General features: G+C 38.9%; 1 protein-coding gene across 1 annotated transcript; it reads right to left on the bottom strand.

Annotated features, from left to right (window-relative positions):
• Positions 1 to 4,125: 4,125 nt before the first annotated feature.
• Positions 4,126 to 20,113, bottom strand: psmg1 (proteasome (prosome, macropain) assembly chaperone 1). Its single transcript, XM_079247220.1, has 7 exons — positions 19,946 to 20,113; positions 14,377 to 14,480; positions 12,381 to 12,526; positions 9,374 to 9,436; positions 8,225 to 8,423; positions 5,343 to 5,473; positions 4,126 to 4,268 (listed from the first exon to the last, which is right to left on the bottom strand). Exons 1-7 carry the CDS (start codon positions 20,062 to 20,064, stop codon positions 4,191 to 4,193), a joined length of 840 nt encoding a protein of 279 aa, XP_079103346.1. The 5' UTR covers positions 20,065 to 20,113; the 3' UTR covers positions 4,126 to 4,190.
• Positions 20,114 to 21,970: the final 1,857 nt, after the last annotated feature.

Below are 21,970 nucleotides of genomic sequence, written 5' to 3'. Positions count from 1 at the left end.
CTGTGCTGTTCTGCTTTTGGAAATAGCAAATGAAAATTAACTTTTGAAGCTGAATAAATCAATACGTATCTTTATCTAAAACCATACAGTCTACGGCCGAAACTTAGAGGGAGTTTAGCTTCATAATTACACGGTATGATACATTAGTATCATAATTACATGGTTTGTCGCTCAGATTTCAGGTTTTACACTTTTAAACCTCCCTGTTATGTGAAATCCTACTGAACAAAGAGGAAGAAATGACTGTTTAAACAAAGACCAGGTGTTTTTAATCTGCTGTAATTTACTTTACATGAACTTCCCACAACGACGGTTTCTCAACCGTCTCCTAACGGTCAAAGTTAAGCTTAGCATTTAGCACCGATGCACCCACAGATGGATGCTGCTGGAAGTCATGTCCATCCTCCACCCAGGCTCCCACCGCAACCACCGCCTGGTTCCTCTCCGCCAACACTCTGCTGGCTCTGGAGGCTCGGCGCTGGTTCCAGCTAACTGGAACACTGGATCCGCAGTTTGCTGAAGCTTTCTTTCTGGCTGCACTCATCCGTAGCGTCGTTAGCAATCGGACTAACAATGCTGCTAGCACACAGCTAAACCACCGTTACGACTAGTAGTTTATGAGACAACGATTAATTAAAGCAGCGTTTCAGCTCATCTAATTATATTCAGGACGTGCCCATTGAAAAGAAATCTTTAAAAAGTATCAATCACGTGGATTAAAGAACCGTAAACAGCAACAGATTTGAGTTTCGCTCACTCTGGATATGTACGGATCGATACTAACATGATACCCCCGATACCGTGCTCACTGTGGTCAAGCCAGCCGTCTCTCGTTTTCACGTAGTCAAGCTAGCCGCTCCTACATTTAATACGCTCCTGTGCTCGGCTTTGCGCTAAAGGCGCAGAGACCGCTGCGCTCAAACTATTTCCTGTTTACAAAATAAAGCGATGAATTCTGAGACGTATTAATCACTAAAGATTTAAGAAGCTAAACGACATGAACCTTAAACTTTCGGACTCTGATTCTGATATTTACACTAAATAAATGATTGAAACATAAGGTGAGATGAAAATGTCTGTCTGTCCCAAGTAGTATACAAATAAATGTATATTTTCAACATACATACTTACTAGGTGAAATAGAGAGGGAAGACAGACATTTTCACCTATTATTAGCATTACAGTTGTATATGCATATCTATACCTAAATATCTATTTCTCTCTCTCTCTAAATATCTATATTGATATAGATATATCAACATCGATATATATATATATATATATATATATATATATATATATATATATATATATATATATATATATATATATATATATATATACATACATACACACATTTCTCTGGATTCTGCTTAAGGAAGACATCAGGTGTTGCCACAGTAAGTGACAGTTTTACTGTACGGTTTTTGACAAAATGCAGCCTAAATAAGCTTAGATGTCACTATACAGTAAGGGTCAAAAAGACATTTTCATCTCACCTCATGTCTAAATCATTTATTTAGTGTAAATATCAGAATCAGAGTCCGACAGTTTAAGGTTCATGTCGTTTAGCCTCTTAAATCTTTAGTGATTGATACGTTTTAGAATTCACCGCTTTATTTTGTAAACCGGAAATAGTTTGTGCGCAACGGTCTCTGCGCCTTTACCGCACAGGAGCGTATTAACTGTAGGAGCGGCTAGCTTGACTACGTGAAAACGAGAGACGGCTGGCTTGACCACAGTTACCTGCTCATCATGTTTTAGTGTCGTCTTTCATGTAAGAAAGTTGATATTTTAGAAATTTGGTTGTTCATTTTCAGATAAAGACGGGGAAAATGTGTGCTAAATTTTGTAAAGTGTTGTTAAAACCACAGGAGTCCCACTCATCCTAAAGACCAATGGTTCCTATTTTGTTATGGACCGTATTAAATATGATTATGACAAAATACATTAAATAGTGCATGTTGAGGTTAGAGGGAATTATGCCCCTCAAATCAGCTCACATCATTCCAACAGACCTATAAATATTCATTTCAAAAGCTTTAAAGTAATAAATAGGATACATAGCTTCTCATTTGTTTAGACTGGTTGTTTATGTAGATGTTGACAAACAATACAATTACTATGGCAGCTACATGTTTTATGCCTTTTACTGGCAATTTGAGTCACCAAATCTATAAGAATGTAACTAATACATCCTTTCAACTTAAGGCTGCTTTCAAACTGGTTTGAAACCAAGTTCTGTTCATAAGTATTGCCTCAGTATCACAAATACTGGGTTGAATTTTACTTGGTATCGGATTGGAAAGAAATATCAATGGTATCACACATCACCAGTCTTCTTTTGCCTTTTCATGAATGGTTGTCAGTTTATTACTGCCCCTATCTGGAGAGGAGGACACACTGCAAAACCCAAGACATTAAAGACAAGTAATCAACCTGCTAACCTTTTGTAAATACTAAATATCACTGAAATAAAATATTTCATTTTGTTTTATGAATATGGTAAATTAGTAGAAATAGCAAATGAATGTTTAATATTCACAACAGCAGATGTTTCTATAAAGCCGGCCAAACACTTTGTTTAGCCAACTTTTTGTAATTATGTAACATAGTAAATACAGAAAGGATAGCAGTAAAACTCAGTTAACATAAAATGTTAGAAGCAGTTAACATAAAATGTTAGAAGCCAACACACTGGTACATGCACCACTGACTGCAGACCAGTTTAAGCCATTAACTAATATGGTATCTTTAAATAGTTTATGTTTTGTCTCAAGGCCTAAATGAGACACCGCTGTAAAAGAAAAAAAATTAGGATGGGTGCAAGAAAGAACAGAAGTCTTCCAGAGTCTTCACAAAAAAGTACCACAAAGTATCCAAGGGTTGTTTCAGATGAGGGAGAGTTCATATGCACTACGAGGTACATGCATCCTAAAAACAGATAAAGTAAATATACAAACTAAATATAATTCTATCACAACCACTGGAGTTAAACTGTGGAACAACTTTAGTGATAATATGAAGTCATGTCCTACTCTTATCAAATTTAAAAAATATCCTAAAAAAAACTTATTACAAACATACGGGACAGAATTACTTTGATTTATGTATAATGTATGTACGTGCATGTGCATTTCTGTCTGTATATGTACTGCTTCATGTGTGCATATTTATACATGCACATGTATGTATATACATCTATGTACATGTAAATGTGATTGTACATAACTATATGTATGACAAATTTAATTTATTTTGTGGAAATTATAACAAGCAGTTAAAATGTGGAAAATTATTCATGTATAAAGTAGACAACCTAAGACATATGGAATGTTATGCTGTGATAATGTTTTTTGTTTTTTTTTGTCTTTCATTGAGTATCGCTAAGAAACCCAATAACCATTTATTGGTGCGTTATGTTCTCTTTTTAAAAAAAGGCGCAGATATTACAAGAATTTTTCTTTTTTTCTGCTCCTTTTTGAGGATGGTGTTCTGTGGTTTTTTTTTTTTGTAAAGTCTTGTTTTACCTTTTGTATGACCATGTGAGAAATAACTAAATAAAATAAATAAAGTGTCAGATCTGTAGATTTCTAAGTCTCAACCAGCAGATGGCAATGTATAACAAAATAATGAGCAGAAAACCTAATGGCTCCTTCAAAAATACCTGCTCTGAATTTCATGGCAATCCATCCAACATTTAATAATTCACCATGAAACAACTCAGATTCTTCAGGGGGAGAAGAACTATTAAATAATTCATCAGTGATGCAATAGCAATTTCAAACAATTACAAGATGCGTAACGTTAATTTACAACAGAGATTATTAATCTTGTGAACAGTTGCACAAACTTGCTCTAAGTTGTTTTCTCCTTGTGCAACTTCCCAACCTAAATTTGTAAAAAAAAAAAAGACATCAGCATGGATGAGAATGTTTGTAGTCTTATTTATGAGGCGGACACTCTTTAATTCCCCGCCTGTGTTCAGGTAATTCATGCGTTTACATATTGGCAAACTGTAGGTGCACAAACATAGACACTAATTACAAACCATACCACAATATATTCATACATGTCACTGAAAAACAGAGATCTGAAGAAAGGTTTTCATTGTTTCGACTCTTTATTTAAAAAATGACAATGATCAGTAAAATACATTTAACTGCACTGCAGATGGGACTTGTACACTTTCAAATATAGAGATTACTCTGAACCTCAGCGGATCTAACAAACTTGCGGAGGATGTCTGTGTTTGGCGACGCGTCCAGCTGAGGAGAACAAAGAAAGGAAACCAAACTTTGAAAGAATAAATCAGCATAACACTTAATAGTGACGATAATCAGCTGTAATGCATTGCATAATGTGACATTTAGTGACATTTAAGCTCTGAAAGCTAATGGACATTTGTTAAGAGTGAGTGGGCTGTGACAGCTGCATGTTTTTCAAAAACACAAATCAGTGGATGACATGATACAATTTCTTTATTTCGATTTGAGTTCAAATTGTGAATCAACTTTTATTTTAGGTGTTTGTGTTTAAAACATTGTTCAGAAGGTGGGATATGAATCTTTTCTTTTCATAACTACTGAAAACACAGACAAGCTCCTCCCACGTTTAACCATAATTCACTAAAGGCGTTTTTATTTTCTGGCTCTGACTCATCTGTTAAGTGACTGTTGACAAAGTTACATGAGTCATAAAACATGCATATCTTCTTGTTAATTTTTAAAAAGGTGAGCATCTGTGTTAGAAAACAGCTAATAAAAACTGAAAGTAACACTTTGCAAAGACAAAGCTCAACTATAAATCTTAAGTTGCTGTTAAGCAAAACGTCATCACACTTTCATCCGATGGAAACTAAAGATAACTGACAATGCAATCTGCTCCTTAAATGACTTCACTCTTGAATTCTGGGCTTATTATGGGTTCATTTGGCAGTGGTTTTTCTAAATTAAATTGATGAAGTGCTCTGATTTGGCATCCGCTGCGTGGCGACAGCTGTCAAGGCTCCAGGGCATTGTAAAAACCGAAGCCAGATAGCATGCCCAACTGATGTGTACGGCTGGCTAACTAAATCTACAGAGTTGTCATAGACACTGGAAATTGTTAAGCTGGTTTAAAAGAAGCTCAAATGGGAACACGGAACTGTAAAACATGTTTGGCATCAGCTGCTCCTCAGATTGTAACTAAATCCCACCAGCTGTCAGAACTTGCAGTTACATAATCAGCTTCAGCCAGAGTTAGTGAAATTAGACTTTTGGGTTTTTTGTTTTTTTTTTACTCCTTCTTTCTTAGAGACCTTTTAAAAAGCCCCTCAGATATAAAAAGGAAGAGCTGCTCACCTGTATGGACCTGCCGAGCTTGGTTAGCGCAGGCTTATAGGTCTCCATGGTGACAGAGTCGAGGCCGATGACATCACTGTAACACTGGTAAACAACAGCAGCGATGCAGTGAACCTGGCAGTGGTTCAGTACTGATGAAACAGCACAAAGAAGAACAAAGGATTGTTATTGGACCACTGAGGACTGGACATTTGGAAGCTGCCTGATGATACATCTGCTTGTTTGGAATGAGTGTCTGGAAGTGTACAAGCAGCAAGACGGTCGAATCAGGATGCAGGACAGTGTGCTCAGCAGCCTAATGGCACTACATCTCATTCAGCTGGCAGAAACATTTGTCCAAAGTGTCTGTTTTCTTCACACACATACCAAGAGCAATGTGAAGTTTGGTGTCTCACTCAAGGACACATCAACAGAGAGACCTGAGAATTAAACCTGTCTGCAGCCGTTTTCACACTTACTGTGTGTGTAATGACTAAAGGAATGATGGGAACCAGTTTGCACTGCAGCCTTGCTTCCATCCCAACTCGCATTATGTTCCATATAAATGGAGTTTTACAGAAGTAGTAAAAGTCAGGAGATGCGCAGCGGGTCAGTGTAACTTCAACACAAACAGCCACGACAGAGAAACATAACGGAGGGACCGGATCGTCGCTGGAGCACCTGCAGGATCTATAAAGTAGTGTAGCAAAATAAAAATAAAAACTCACTCAGGGAAAAGAAGTGGTGACCAGTCTTGACCAGATTACCTGCCACAACGGGACCAAATAACAAGTAGCAGGTGACGGCTATCTGTAGCTGACTGGATACAACAAACTGGTCTCTGAGATCCACCTGCTGTCCAGGTATGAGAGGGACGGGTTTGTCTGCCTCTCCGCCATGACTGTTTACATTCACGGCCCCAGTAATGTGTGGCGCTGAATACTCCTTCTCCTGTGTACTTATACTACTACATACTTACCTACATACTTATTCTAGGATTGATTTTCTTTGTCCAAAATGAACTCCTGCTATCAGTATGCTCTGGTTCTGGTTCAAATTCAAATCAAAAAGGCTGATGTGAATGTTTCCTTAATAATCCAGCTTTGACGCTTTAGAATAAATTTATGATGTTTGTTTCTAAAGATTTTCATTGAAGGTTGATGTGAATGTGCCCTTAATCTTAGCAAAACTGGACTGTTTCCAGTGAATGAATCTGTTCTTAAAGTACAAGGCACTAATTTTAAGTTTAAAGTTGTGCAAGATGGGTTTACTTCTCATGATGTTACAATAGGACCATAAAATTGTTAGATGTAGAGGTCACCCTTGTCAACTCGCCTATTTGGTCGAGTTAACTATTAAAATGAATATTCTCCCAAAATTCCAGTATCTCTTTCAAGCTCTGCCAATTTTCATACCCAAGTCTTTTTTTTTATCATTATATTCAGTTATTTCATCTTATATTTGGAAAAGCAAACAAGAACCTGGACTGAATGAAGCCAATATCCAGAAGTCTAAAAATAAGTGAGGCCTGGCAAAGCCTAACTTCTGTTTATATCATTGGACCATCACGTTGCACAGTTTCTTTCTGGTTCCAGCATGACTAAGACTGCAGCCCAGTATGGGTTAAGATGGAGCTGAAATCCTCAGAAAACATTTCCATCCTAGCGCTACTTGTGTCCAAACTTCCTTCACTGCCAAATATTTCTGTTTCTAACTTCGTTGTTAAACACACGGGACAACAATCAGTTTCAGCCGTCCTCACAGTATGCCGCCTCTGCAGAGTGGCCCAGAGAACATCAGAATGGGTTAAATAACCAGCCATGCAGTCATTATTTACCTATTTGCTTGGTAAAAATGGCAATATCACAAACCCTGAGCGTTGGGCGGCTTCCTCTTGTAGTTTAAAGCGTTTTCCAGTCAACATGGCTGGAAAAGCACTAAATAAGTACAAGACCAATTATCATTTTACTATTTTACCATTTACTCATAGACCAGAAGATAGAAACCAACTCTTCATAGAAAATAAAAAGAGCTTGGAGGAGCATCCATGTCTGTAAGGCTGATGAGAGCCAGCAACGATCTTCCTGTTCAGCTACAAACTTCACTGTTTTTTGTTAGTGGTCACATTTAGAAGAAAATACTCTGCGGTGTGTTTTCTGGCTCTGCACTGTTGAAATATTACATTATAATCTTATACAAAAACCCAAACATCAAGAGCGCTATATGCATAATTTAGTATTTATATGCAGAATTAGTTGTTTTCAACTTTTTCTATAGTTCAGATTTTCCTCTAATCTGTGGACATCTAGTCTTACTGTGGATGACTTCAGATCCAGATCTTTTGAGTGGATTTTTCTACTATTTTCACTCTATATGTCTCCATAATGCCTCCAACATCTCATGAATTTTTTTTATTATCAAAGCTTGATAACAACAAATTAATCTGGTGCTGAGTCTGTCAGTAACCAGATGCTAACTGCATTTATGTGCAGCGAAAGGAACAATTACAGTCCTCCCATCTCAGACTGGAACATCTGACTTCAGACAAGTTGTTCACACAGAGATTCACTTTATTTTAATAAAAATAAAAATAAAAAACAGGAACCCCTGAAACAACAAGCTGTGGACTGATTTCATCTTTTGGGCCAAGCAGAGTTTATCACAGCACATCTGATGGCAAAATGTCTTTTTAAAAGACTTAAATAAAGATTAACTTTAGACCATTTGGCTGAATAATGAGAATGTCTCCCAGCATCTGTAAGGAAAGTCTTCCTTGTCCAATATGACATGTGAGGGAAAGGTGAGCTGTTCTGCTTTTTGTGAAACACCAACAGTTTCATGTTAGAAATGTGAGACAAAAAATGGACACAGATCCTGACAAGTCATAGAAACTCCAAATGTACCTGCAGCTGAAAGCCCAGTAAGTATGTTGGGTTGCTCCAGTGACTGGCAGACAGGCTGATCACCGAAAGCACTGGTGTGAAGAGAGCGCAGGAAGGGAGCGGAGCTGCCACACAGATAGTCTTCTGTCTTGTAGTCAGCCACCGAGCAATCTGACAGCACGGCGACTCTCAGCTCTCTGTGCTGCAGACAGTCAAACACCTGCGAGACAAACACCTTAAAAACGGCCACTTTTTCCACACTGGATGTTAATCAGTCCAGTATGTGCAGAGGCAACATCCCTGCCATGAACATGAACCTGCACAAAGCAGGATTAACCCTTACAACTCCGAGCAGCTTTTGTCTGCCTGTGTTTTATGTGAAAATGCATGTAGGAGCTCAACCTGTTAATCCCAGGCAACATACAGACATTATTGTTTTTCACTACAGTCTGAACATTTATTACCAACAGATGGGTTATATCATTACTAACAGATGTGTTATAAATGTCTGGAAAACATCTGCAGATCCCGTAAAAGCTGAGCTGCCCATCACAAGTCACGCCCAGAGTTCCACACAACTATTCCTGAGAAACTTTGACGACAGCAGTCAGAGGCGATCTCACAGCACTTTAAGGGTTAATCCATGTTGTTATGATCTCATTTGAAGAGTTCACTTTTATATGACAGCAGATAATAGTATTTCCTTTGCTCTTTAAATGAATTTTCCTTCTCTTTGCTGACAGAAGTGGAAGCTGTTCCCCTCCTTCTGTAGACGATCCGTTCAAAGTTTAAGGGTCTTTATTAAAGTTTCTCCCCAAACCAACTCGCCTGGAAAGGATGATTCTGCAGTCAATCACTCATATTAGACTGGAAACAAGTAAAAAACCTAAAACAAATTAGCGGCCAGATAACAGCCTGATAGATATTTGCATATGTGGCTTTAATTAATGTGCGCTACATTCACGCTTTGTGCTCTGTTTTTAACACACTCCGAGCTGACGGAGTCTAATTAAGTCGTCCTGCTGTCACATCGCCGTGCTTCATGACTGAAACAGAACAAACATGTGCACAGATCTAAATCTGCAATCTGTTTGCAGGATGAGGAGCAGCTGTCTAGACGTCTGCAGAACAACATCGCAGTGTCAATGTTGACCGAGTGCTATAACGTACCTTTTGTGTCCACTGAAAGAGCTGATCTTCTGCGATGTGGCAAGTCACCTGACACATCAAAACCTTCGGGGGCGAGAGAAACATCATGCAGCGTTTATAGTTCACAGGTATTTAATAAATGCTTAATTCCTACATTTCATTCTAATTTAAAACAATGAAAGGAATAAAAACACGTGGAGCTCTTTTTCTAACCGTCTCTGGTACTTTAATGGAAAAAGCAGAATAAACAACAGAGAGCTGGAGAGAAGACAGGTGGGCGTTTAATGCAGGCGTTTGCATTGTAGCAGATACTGTCTGGATGAGCTGGGAGTAGATGTTCCAGGTTGAAAAGTCATTCGCCGCTAGCGAGGCAAACAAAACACTTACAGGACGCACAAATTACACTTTGCAGCTAGTAGTTCCTGGATGTTATGAGACAATATTAACACAGAACAGAGATTAAAGCTATTTTGTGTTTTCTTTCTTCATGTTTTCATTGTTTGCTCAACAAAACACAAGAAAGGACTTTTACATTTAGTTTAAGAAACCTAAAACCTAAAATAACTGCATTTTTTTCTTCACGCTGTTTAATTTTATTCTCCATTCATCAACCTAATGGATTATTCTCTGCAGATCTGAGGTAGAAATATACAGCCTTTGCTCTATGGTTTTTATTTACAGCAAACAAAAAACATTTCCAACCCTTAAAAAACAGGTTTTATACAGCTGAACACAAAAACCATTAACCAGCATTTGTAACTCACTGGTCTGTCGTTAGCGGAGACAGAAGTTGCTTCATTGAGACAAATGGAGAGAGGCACAACGCTACCGCACAGTGACCTTCTTTTAGGACTTTTGTTTTAAATTCTGAATATATTTATAGAAAGATCAACGATCAGAGGACTGGACTGAGTCTCTGGATGGACTAGTATCGTCACAGTTAGATTCTAACATTCAAACCGAATTTCAATGAAAATCTTTCGAAACAAACGTCATAAATCTATTCTAAAGCGTCGCTGCAGCTGCATGTGGGGTCAGAGCTGGATTATTAAGAACACATTCACATCAGCCTTTTGATTCGAATCTGAGTCCGTTTGCTCGAAATGTTCGCTTTGTTCGGGAAAATGTGAAGACGCCAAACTAATTCTGATTCGGACCAAACAAATGGACTCAGTCCGCCTACAAATACAGGAAGCGGACTACAAAACAATAGTCACACTGCATAAGACAAAATAAAAAACCTAAAACAGTGAAAGTTTCATTTCCATGTTTAACTTGCAAGTGGAAGCATAGACATCATATATACATAGACGCCGCATCGTATCACGCTGCCCATATGAGCTGACGTCTCATTGCGCCGCCATATTGGATGGGTCTACAATGCACCTCCAATGGATTTCTTTGTAAGGTGGAGGCCAAACCACAACTTCACGAATTTTTACCTGATTTTTCTCACAGTTTGGTTTGTTACAAAGGGCAGAGATATTGTTATGATACAGATCACTGTAAACATTTTTTTTAAAAACTACGTGCTTTTATGTTAAAATATTTTATATATAAGTCCTATAGTTAGGGATGGTTAGCATCTCTTAGTTACGCTGCTATAGGTTTAGACTACTGAGGGACATTTCCTGATACACTGAGCTTCTTTCTCTCTCTCTTTATCTCTCTCTCTCTCAAACACCTCATTGGAGTAAAATGTATCATTAGCATTTAGTAGATTATTAACTGTGTTAACATTATTTATTAACCAATTATGTAGAAAAGTGTTTTGTTTGTGTGTTATAGATACACGTTCCACAAAAAAGAGTTTTGTGGGGAAACTACGTTGACGCTGCAGCAAAACTCGAAAGCGGAGACCCATCCAATATGGCGGCGACGCTGGTTCACTCTCCAGCGCTCAATGAGGTGTCTCTGTATTTATGATGTCCATGAGTGGAAGAAACAGTTTTCTTCTTCACGCAGGTCATTGTCTTCTTTTTTACTAAATACTAATGCAGCGAAACCTCTTGTAGGAATCAGGATATATTATTGTAATGGTTTGGCTCATTTGACCAAAGGGTAGCAAGAACATTTCGATCTCGGTCACGCCCCTACAACTGAGTCGATTCCCCTGAGTCTAGCGGACTGTCCTGATGTGAATGCATCCTAAGATGACTTCACATAATTTGGAAAAGATCATTTTTAAGAGTTGCGGTAAAATTATGCTTCCACTAATCTTAAAAAGAGCGAAGGAACTACAGAAACGTGAGAAAAGTCCACATCTTCTTCCTCAGGTAGAAGATTATCATTAAATGATTGTTTATCCATCCCTAAAGAAAACTCCAGTTTGCACAGCACAGTTTACATAAAATAAACAGAAAATGACATAAATTGTAAATAGCCATGGTTTCATAAGCATGAAAGAGCTTCTGATGAGAGAATTTTGAGTAAATTGCTGATATATAAATTGTAAATCGTCACAGTATCCCATGTAATCCCTGCAGCCATCTAAAGGAAAGCAGGCGTATGATTAATCTGAAGCTCCCAAGGCGGTGCAGTCCTCTGACATACTGTTGTTCATTGCATTTATCTTGATTAAATCACATGCAAATGACACCAGGCTAATAGAAAATATCCACACACACCTCTCCACCCATAAACTGTTGTGTTGTGGCTGTTTTCTGACAGTTACTGTGACGGACAGATTTCCACACTTCGTTTATCCTGTGTGAAATGTTTTTCTGTCTAACTTCTGAAAAGGAAGCTGAGTTTTATTCTTCGTTCTTGCAGCAATTTATTATCCTTATTATATGCTTATAACCTGTTCGTAGCTTGACAACAAACTGAGCTCAGCTATTTTAATGAGGTCTTAACCGAACAGAGCAAACATGTGGACAGCTCTTGGAAAGAACCCAACGGACGATGAGAAGCAGATTCATTAAACTGAATGATCATGAGCTTCTCTACGCTTCTGTGCTCTTTGAGGTGATAATTAGCAGCAGACATCTTTTTTTTTAACAAGTGTTTTTCTCAGTGTGTGACTCACTGATGGATTGTCCTTGTGTCTGTAGAAAACACATGCTGACTCATCACCGGTTTGCCCAGTCACAGCCCGACACCTCTCGTTCCACACCGATGCTCGTCCAACTGCGTCCCAATTTGCCGAGGTGAGAACGTACACTGACAGGAAGCCTGTGAAGACAGAGTCGCTTAGTATTCCACAACGGCTCACACCAGTTTTACTCACTTTGGTTTACTGGATTCAGCAATAAGTTCTGGTTTTAGTTACTTTTATTTTCTGTCGGCTGCATCCAACAACAGAACCCAGATGAACTGCAGAACCAAGGACTGACCTTTATTTATCGACACTTTCTCATAAAACACACAGATAAAAGCAGGATAGGAGATGTTTTCCAGCTATACAGCTTAAAATTCTCTACTCATCCCAATTTCAGCCAATTATTTAAATGTTCAAAACAAAAATAAAATAATAAAATTTGTCGCCTGTGGAACGGACAGGACTGATAAAACGCCACCCAATCCTTTTATCCAAACCGTTTTAAATGATTACGGTAAATGGTGATGTGTCTATCAAACAATTTCCCTTCCCAATTACTCACATTAATCATGTGCTTTCAGAGGTAAAAGCAACGAAGCGAGAGCCCCAGCTAGATTCACGAAATACACAGAAGTGACGTTTAAATAAGAGAAGAACTTCTTTTGAGAGAGGCGATGTGTGTGTCAGGCGATAGCAGACAACTTTATTTTAAATGTTTATCTATAACCTTATGGCCACCGAACCGGACGTCAGAACGCAGACATGACCTCTGCCCACTAGAACATAAACTGACCTGATAACCAAGGCAATGTAAAAGACATTAAAGTATAAGGGCAGCGATGAAGAGGTGCAACGGTGCTTGAAACGGATGGACCTGTCAGCTATGTGAGGAAGCATATGAAGCAGCAGCCTGTTTGCTACGCTGCTGATCAGCTTTAAAAGCTAAAGTACAAATCTTTTAGAAAATCTTCAGCTGCTTTTGAGCAGAAAAATGGCTTCCAGATTGCTACCGCCACCAGATTTCAGTAAATTAAAATTACCAGACATCAGGCGGAACCTCACGGGATCTGTAATAATGTGGGTGAGACGGGTCACACATTTAACAGCAGAGCTAAACGCTCACTTCCTGCGAGGGCCGCAGTCCTGCAAGCGTTTCCCTGCTCCAACACACCCAACTAAAGTCAAATAGATCCAACAGCCTATGAAGTTCTGCACAATGACGCATTAATTTGTAGCGCTGTGGCGATACGCTTTTGACCCGATTTGATTTAATTCCGATTTTTTGGTGCCAATTCCATTTAAATTGCAATTGTCATGACTACAATAATGCTTATTTTTGTAGACTAAAAGCAAAAATAAAAAATGTACAAAATTTTCTTTGCAAGTCATATTTCTTAATCAGGAAAAAACAACACAGCCGCCAGACCATCATTCTGCTGCTATAATGCCCAAGAAGACAAGTAAAAAGATCAATAAAAACAATAAAAATGACCAAAAAAAAAATATAATACTATATTTGTATTTGTTTAAAAAAGTTTTTTTTAACAAAAAAATTCATTTTAAAATTGTGAAGCAAAAAAATCCCGATATTCAATTTTTTCTGGAAAATTTTAAATTTATTGAGAGGATTGCCCCTTGAGATGATACATCTCGTTTTCGATGGGACCTTCTTTCTATTCGATTTCCCACCCCTGTTAGTTTGAGTCTGGTGGAGAAGGGGAACACAGAAAACCAGAAGGACAGCATGCCTTGTGGGACAGAACTGAATAGCTCTGCTGGAGAGTCTAGATCTCGAACTCCAGCCCTCTAGTGCTGCAATTTGGCAGGATTTCGTTGTTTCCTGAGTCTGACAGAAAAGAATGGTTCATTGTGGAGAAGTTGACAAGAAGCCGTTTAATCCAGGTGTGTTGGAGCAGGGAAACAGTAGATAGACCCTGCTGTAGATGGACATGTTACAGAGGACGGCTTCGTAGGTGCTGCTTACTGGCTGCATTGTGTCCCACAGCGAGGATGAAGTCTGAACACGGCAACTTGTTTCCAGACGTCAGCGACTCGGAGACTTCAGGGTTCCAGAGCAGACGAACCTCCCTGATGGATGGTGACAAGACGTATACAAACAGGAAGGATTTAAACATGCAACATAATCAATTAACAACATGAACAACAAGTAAATCCAAGAAATATTTGTAAGTTTCTCCCGTACCTTCCTGTAACCTTATCAATGAACACATTTTAAGTATAATAACTAAATATATTCTTTGTGTTTGAATATATTCTTTGTGTTCTTTATTCTTTGTGTTTTTGGGGGCAGGACCCCCAGCCGCAGCCATTCCCATGGCAACCACCCTGCAGACCGAGCAGGCGTTATCCCCGGCATGAAGGATGCTCAGGAGGAAACACCGGAGAGATGTTGGACAAGAAGAACAAATAAAAGCAACGTGTAAATCAGGGGAAGGCAACTCCAGCCCTCGAGTCCCACAATCCTGCAAATGTTAGGAGTTTCCCTGCTGCAACACACCTGATTCAAATCAATGGCTAATTAGCAGATTTGTGCAGAGTTTGATGTTAAGCTCTGCACAAGTCTTCTGATATGGTCTGATGTGTGCCAGGTGTGTTGCAGCAGGGAAACTCCTAACATTTGCAGGACTGTGGGACTTGAGGACCAGAGTTGCCTACCGCTGGTGTAAATGAATAAAGAAGTTAATAAAAAACAATGTGGCTGCACGGTGGCACAGTGGTTAGCACTGTGGCCTCGCAGCAAGAAGGTCACTGGTTTGATCCTTGGCTGGGGAGGGGTTTGGTCAGTGGCTTTTCTGTGTGGAGTTTGCATGTTCTCCCCATGTATGCGTGAGTTCTCTCCAGGTACTCCAGTTTCCTCCCACCATCCAAAGACATGCATGTTAGGTTAATTGGTTACTCTAAATTGCCCATAGGAATGATCGTGAGTGGTTGTTCGTCTCTCTGTGTGGCCCTGCGATGGACTGGCAAGCTGTCCAGGGTGTACCCTGCCTGTCGCCCAAAGCCAGCTGGGATAGGCTCCAGCTTCCCCATGACCCTGAATTGGAATAAGCGGTTTAGAAAATGAGTGAATGAGTAACTAAAACATCATGAACAGGTTTGTCAGTTTGTTACCATGGCTTTTCATCACCAGTTTGTGTTTGTTGCCGTTTTTAGTGCTGTTGAACCTCTCTGTTCTAAACAAAGTGTTTGTGTTCATAAGCACCATCAGCCCACTCACAAAATAACCGGGGTGGGAGAAGAAAACACAAAGAAGTCATTCTCTTAAGACCCACAAATTGCAGCCCCCACAGTACCCACATCTTCCTGGAAGTGGTCTCGACAAAGACCTTCATTAGGGGAAGATTTATTAGTGGTGTGTTTGTTTTAATCTGCATTAGTTTTAGATGCATGTTTCTTATTAGCTGTCACACTTTTGAAACTTTTGGTTGCAATTGCCACACAAATAATTGAAGTCATTTCATTTTAAATGTTTATTACTGACAATAATTTAGTATTTACTTACTTGAAACTGGACTGTACCCATGCACCTTATTAAGAATGACATTTAATGGCGATAAATGAATATTATATTCGTGACTTAGGCCTCATAAACAGTAAAATATGGATGCCATGTTTAGAGCAGAAGATGGGAGTGCAACAATATTCCATCATTATAAGAGCCTCAGCTTTATCAAACAGAAAACAATGTTGACTTCTGGTACTTCTGTCAGATTCTCTCAGCTGTTGTTGTGCAGATAAATAAAGACCATAATGCAAATCTGTCCAACATTATAACCACTGGTTTGTGAGTGGATTAATCAAGCTCCTTTGGGGAGTGGTGAGGCTTTAACACAACATAAAAATACATAATATGCAAGATGATTGTTGATTGTTGATTATTATGTTGATGTAAATAAATAAGAGTATATGTGTACTGACAAAGGTCTACACTTCTTTTGTGTGTGGATGCGGGTTACACAGAGCTTCAGTCAGGGTGTGTCCAGCTCTAAACAGGAGGTTTTAGACGTTTCCCTGCTCAAATAAACCTAATCTAACTCAAACGTCTCTCCTTAACGGCTTGCTGTAAAATGCTGCACAAGAGGCGTGGTAGGAAACATCCTGCAGGACAGCAGCCCTCATTTGGATGTCCCGGCTCGTAGTGGAATGTCTCATTATTACACCGGTGCTGGTCCGAATATTTCAGTGTAAATGACGTCAAAAAGTTCTGTAGCCTCTCATTTATCATAGTCCAATAAGGCAGCAGAATGTGTGTAATCATCTATATAGTCTATTATGATCTGACAAGCATCGGTATGTAAATGATGCTCAGGTTTGTGTGACGGCGGTGTGAGCTGCCACACAGTGAGGAACGGTCAGTTTACTTTCTGTTTAAAATTCAGTTGTTAATGAAAACACTAAAAAACTTGTTAAGTTGGTTTGTTTTTAGGGCTAGGTAATGTTGAGGAGCTAGTAGGATGTGAAAGTTGCGCCCTGTCTTGGCTCCTCCCCCTCTGGTTTAGCTCTTTGCATGATCCGAGGCTTTTTTATTACCTCCGCCAAGGATGTTATGTTTTTACCCACGTTTATCTGTTTGTGTTCAAGATAACACAAAAATTTATGGACGGATTTTAATTAAATTTTCAGGAGTTGTTGGAAATTTGAAAAAGAAGAAGTGATTTAATTTTGGTGGTGATCCAGATCACCGTTTGAATCCAGGAATTTTTTAAATGTTGTGGCGGATGTTTGCGCTCTCTGAGTGCTTTTCTTATTTTTTTTACCAGCTTTTACCACAAACAATTTTCTCTTTCTCGGCTGTTTAGCGGGAGGAGGCAAATAAACCAAGTCGGGTCGGGGAAATCCTTCCTGCATTTTCTCAGCCGTGAAGAAGCTTACAAAATATAAGAAATGAACAACTTCAATTCTGCCCGAACATTTTGATTAGTGAGTTTTTACAGATTTACAGTAAACTGAGGGGTCTAACTATATTTCTTATTGTTCATGATTACAGAATGTACAGACTACTATCAGGACGAAGAACCACTTCACCCAGAGTAAAAAAAAAAGTATCTCTGAGCAAGATTACCGACCCCAGCTTTATTATACTTTCCTCTTAAGCCGTTTGCTGCTGTGTGCCAGCTGCCACACCTGGGGAGGAAGAGAGTCCCAGTTTCTATGGATCTCCTTAAATGAGGCTGAGGCCTAACTGGACTGTTTTATTTTGCTATGAGGGATTGTTGAAATGTCTTTCCCTGATTAACACTATACTGACTAGTTAAGTTTATGTTGTCGTTTGTTTAGATTGATATTATTTTGCACCGCTTTTGTGTAAAAATGGCCTGATCAGCCAGTATATACATGTCCTTTGTGGGTCAGTCTATTAGGCCTGTTAGTGCTTCAGTTTTCTCTGTCAGTGTTTTTGTTGGGTAAGTTTTTTTTTTTTGTTTTTTTTTCCACCGCTTTTATAAGTTCAAAGTTATCAGGAAAAATTATTTATTTTGTTGGTTTTGTAAATAAACAAAAGACACAGAAAGATACAGAAGATTATTTCTGGCAGCAGCCATCAGCCTCGGGAACAAGACCTCCTCAAGTTAATTATCTACTGCAATATTGAATTTCCCCTTGGGGATTAATAAAGTATTTTCATTTAATTTCATTTCAAACCCAAAGATACTCTCTTCTAAAATTTCCTGTGCCTCTGTAGCTGTCCAGCTCTGTCCCTCACATGCATGTTCCACAACTAGCGCGTATTCCTGAAACATTTGAGCGCCGCCTGCAGTAATGCCCCCAAGATTAGCAGACAACTTCTTCCACTACTGTTATTTTGATACCAAATACACATTAATCTGCTCCTACTTCTCCAGTTTAAACATAGGCTGTGAATTTGTTTGCTAATTATTCTACTGACAGTTAAAGCTACTAAGGATTAAACAATGAGGAGCCGTGCATAACATGGTTTTAATGCACAACGAAGTGCAGAACACTACACTGAGACATTAAAACGGTGTAATGCACAGGTCTGAATTGTTTAATCTGCTTATACCAGGCTATAAACATTTTATAACACACGCCAATTTCTTTATAACAAAACTTGCTGAATATGCTAAAGTAAAGGAACTATTTTGTGTTGGCCTTGATGTACTTTTTATGTTCAACAACTGTTGTCAAGCAACGGCACCTTTTTCTCATTTATCTGCCAAAAGCCAGGTGATCTTTATCAGTTGATTAACACGTTGCTATGGCAATATCTGTAAGGGAGTGATATTATGGTGATTTAACTTATCGAACTACGTGTGCGTATATACGTAAATAATGCATGCCAGTTGGCATCAGGCGTATCACTGACCACGATATAATCTTTTTTAATCGTTATCTTGAGATTAAATTAATTTTCTTGTTATAATGAATAATTTATCTCTTCAGTCATGAAAATTAAGTTTGTTTTCTTGAAGTAGGATGATGGAAGTGGGCTCAATAGGGCTCACGAGTAATTGCTAAAACTTACATTGATAAAAAATCAGATACATTGATCAGTCATGGGTTTTCCTCAGTCTGGCTGGATTGTACTGAGACATCCCTGTAGAGAAAGGTTCTGCAATGGGATGCCCCTCAGACCCACCAGGTGAGGTGTTGGGAGAGAAGAAGATAATAACTAGATTCTTGTCCATGTTGAAGACCAGTCCTCCTCCCCACCACCCCACAGTCCCCTCCCAAATACTGACAGCCCCACAGTGCTCTTTCAGCGATAGACTGATGCGTCCAAAGATAAAGGAGCTATTCCAGGTACTTGACTCCTGTACACGGCAAAAACTGAAATCTAAGTAAGATTAAATTGAGTACACATATGCTTTTTTTTTTTTTTTTTTTTTAAAGGTAAGATAATTCTTAGTTTTTATGCCAGAGAATTCCTCTTGTTTTAAGAGTATTTTTACTTGTTTTGGGAAGTCTTGACAAGCTAAATTTTCTTGTTGGCAGATAATTTATCCTATTTTAAGCAACATTTACCTAATGTTTGTATATTTTTTTCTTGTTTTTTAAGGCTGAGTTTTTGCAATGTAGAGGTTAAAGTGGAAACCAGTGTGTGGGTTCTCTCTGGCTCCCTCCCATAGTCCCAAAGACATGCATGTTGGACCGATTTGAGGCTCTAAAATCTCTCTAATAAGGAGTATAACTGAATAATAGTCTCTCTGTGATGGACAGGGGCGACTCTTGAGTAATGCATTATCTCGAGAAAACGAAGCTTGTTTTTTCTAAAAAAAAAATAAAAATAAAAAAAACAGAATTGCTCCATTAGCTTAAAAAAACTATGTTAAAAATAATACGCTCTCGGCTTCCGTACCTTAAAGATGTGTCATGTTAGCCAAGTTAGCAAAAGCCACAGAAACCTGCCTGTCAAGGTGCTGCGCGAGCCAGAAATCAGTCGGAAATACAAAGAAACGTATAACGTGTTGAAGATTTAAATTAGATTTCAGTAACTCGATAAAATATTCCAAAGTCCTCATATTTTTGCCTCTAAGTTCCTGTCTCAACCGTGCTAGATTGCTAACTCCATTCACCTCTTTTCCTGCAGTTCTTTCCGGATTTCTTGATCTTCTTCGTTTTCATCAAGTTCCTCGTCATCTTCCTCCACAGCCCGGGAATACGCGGACAATACTTCACCGAAAAACGTCGCCATAAACGCAGGCTGTTGGACCAAATCGAAAGTTAGTGATGTCCAACTTGCACGCTGCAGTTACACCGGAAGTGTCAACAAAATAAAAGCGCTCACGCAACGTTTTTGTCCTTCATAACAAAAGCGTTTATCCTAAGGGACTTTCTTCATGTTATCATAGCATTTAATAAACCCCCTTTCTGGACTGACCCCCTGAAGAAACAAGACATGCTGGAAATCTACCAAACATGAGTGTCAGTAGACAGGGCCGGATTAAAGGTGCAGAGGCCCCTGGGCCCAGAGTGTTCCAGGGACCCCTTCCCCACCACAACATTGTGAAAATTGTGAATGATACACTGTGAAAAGACATTTCTAACATCTCTCAGCCAGTGAGACCAGTAGCAGTACACTAGACCCTGTTGTAACTATCTGGCTTTTATATACATTTCTTTTCATGTCCAAACTGCTGGTGTTTTCATTACGTGGGCCCCACATGACCCCTAAATAGGCGTAGGCCCCTGGACCCATAATGCCCATTGGATATTCCAGCCTTGTCAGTAGAAGAACTATAGACAACAACAACAACTTGGTACCGTGTCTATGTAGTCACCAGCTCAGGAAGAAATTATCTAGCTTCAAATTTCTGAATTCTGTCAACAGCATGTCACTGAGCTCTGCAGAGGCCTGGTAACAATTCATTCATTTTATTCAGGTGTGGTGGAGAACTGTTGCTTCTAAAAGTTGCTGGACAGTAGGTCTCGAGGACAGACTTGGGTACCTCTGCTCTACAGGATCCTCGGGGTGCAGGTGAGCAGAGTACTTAAAACCTAGGCAGGAATTGGTACAGTAGTTCTCCAAAGCATGAAAAATAAATTAAATTTTCAAGAGAACAAAAGGTAAAAAAATAACAATAATAACAGCTTGCAGCTCTACTCCATGCTTGCCAGACTTTCTGTCTGGTCAGTCAACAACAGTCACTCCAGAGTCAAATTAGTTATTCTACAGAACTTCATAGGATGTTGGCTCCATCTTGTCAGAGTCAGGTGTGTTAAAGGAGAAAACCTTGAAAACCTACAGGGCAGCGGTGCTTAAGGAAGACTGACCTTTGGAATTTGGTTTTAGAGTCACAATGGCCACTGTGAAGTTACAAAAACAACTTCACATAAAATTGATTAAAAGTTTTTTCTTTTATTTTCAAATCAAATTCAATAACAAATGTATTTTAAATACATTGAAAACAAACATGAAAACGTTATCGCAATAATGTATGCCATTGTTCATTCATTCATTTGTTTGTCTGTTCATCTTCTACTCAGCTTAATTTACTTCAGGGTCACGGGGAAACTGGAACTTATCCCAGCAATCATTGGGCAAGAGGCAGGAAACATCCTGAACAGACACCAGTCCATCACAGGGCCACTTCAACGATCAAGCAACCAAAAACTGCTTTTAAGCTCTCACAGTTAACATTAAAAAAAAAAAAAAAAAATCATAACAAATATCACAGAATTTTTCAAAAATTTTCTGTCATGGTATTTTTATAGTTAAACATGCTCAAACTGTTTTATCATACAGATTACAGACTAGGCCCTGTGATGGACCGGCGACCTGTCCAGGGTGTTCCCTGCCTCTTAACCAACTATCAACATCAACAGGCAATATCTCCGATGTTTGCTTTCCTGAAGACCATATGAAACCTAGCTGGGTGGATGATGTAGGTTGCCTTCATTATTTCAGACCTCTAATCAGATCTGTTGTTGTATTTACTTTGTTTATATCCTTAAAATCATCCACCACACCATGAAATGGTGAAACTCAGTCCAGAATCCTGTTTGAATTTGCACACCACAGAAGATGTTCACTGAATTCACGCTGCTCAGAGGCTGACCGGGATTTTTAACCTCAGATATCTGAAAAATAAATCATGTGG

This window comes from Telmatherina bonti, assembly GCF_933228915.1.
Source record: "Telmatherina bonti genome assembly, chromosome: 10".
NCBI classification, from domain to species: Eukaryota; Metazoa; Chordata; class Actinopteri; order Atheriniformes; family Telmatherinidae; genus Telmatherina; species Telmatherina bonti.
Note: the sequence above shows the minus strand (reverse complement) of the source record. Positions and strands in the feature narration are given on the sequence as shown.

Coding starts and splice junctions, on each gene's coding strand:
- psmg1 (XM_079247220.1), bottom strand. CDS start 20,064: ATGGCGACGTTTTTCGGTGAAGTATTGTCCGCGTATTCCCGGGCTGTG. Junction 12,527..14,376: donor TGTGGGACACAATGCAGCCA/GTAAGCAGCACC, acceptor CTGTCTTCACAG/GCTTCCTGTCAGTGTACGTT. Junction 8,424..9,373: donor TCTTTCAGTGGACACAAAAG/GTACGTTATAGC, acceptor TTTGTCTCGCAG/GTGTTTGACTGTCTGCAGCA.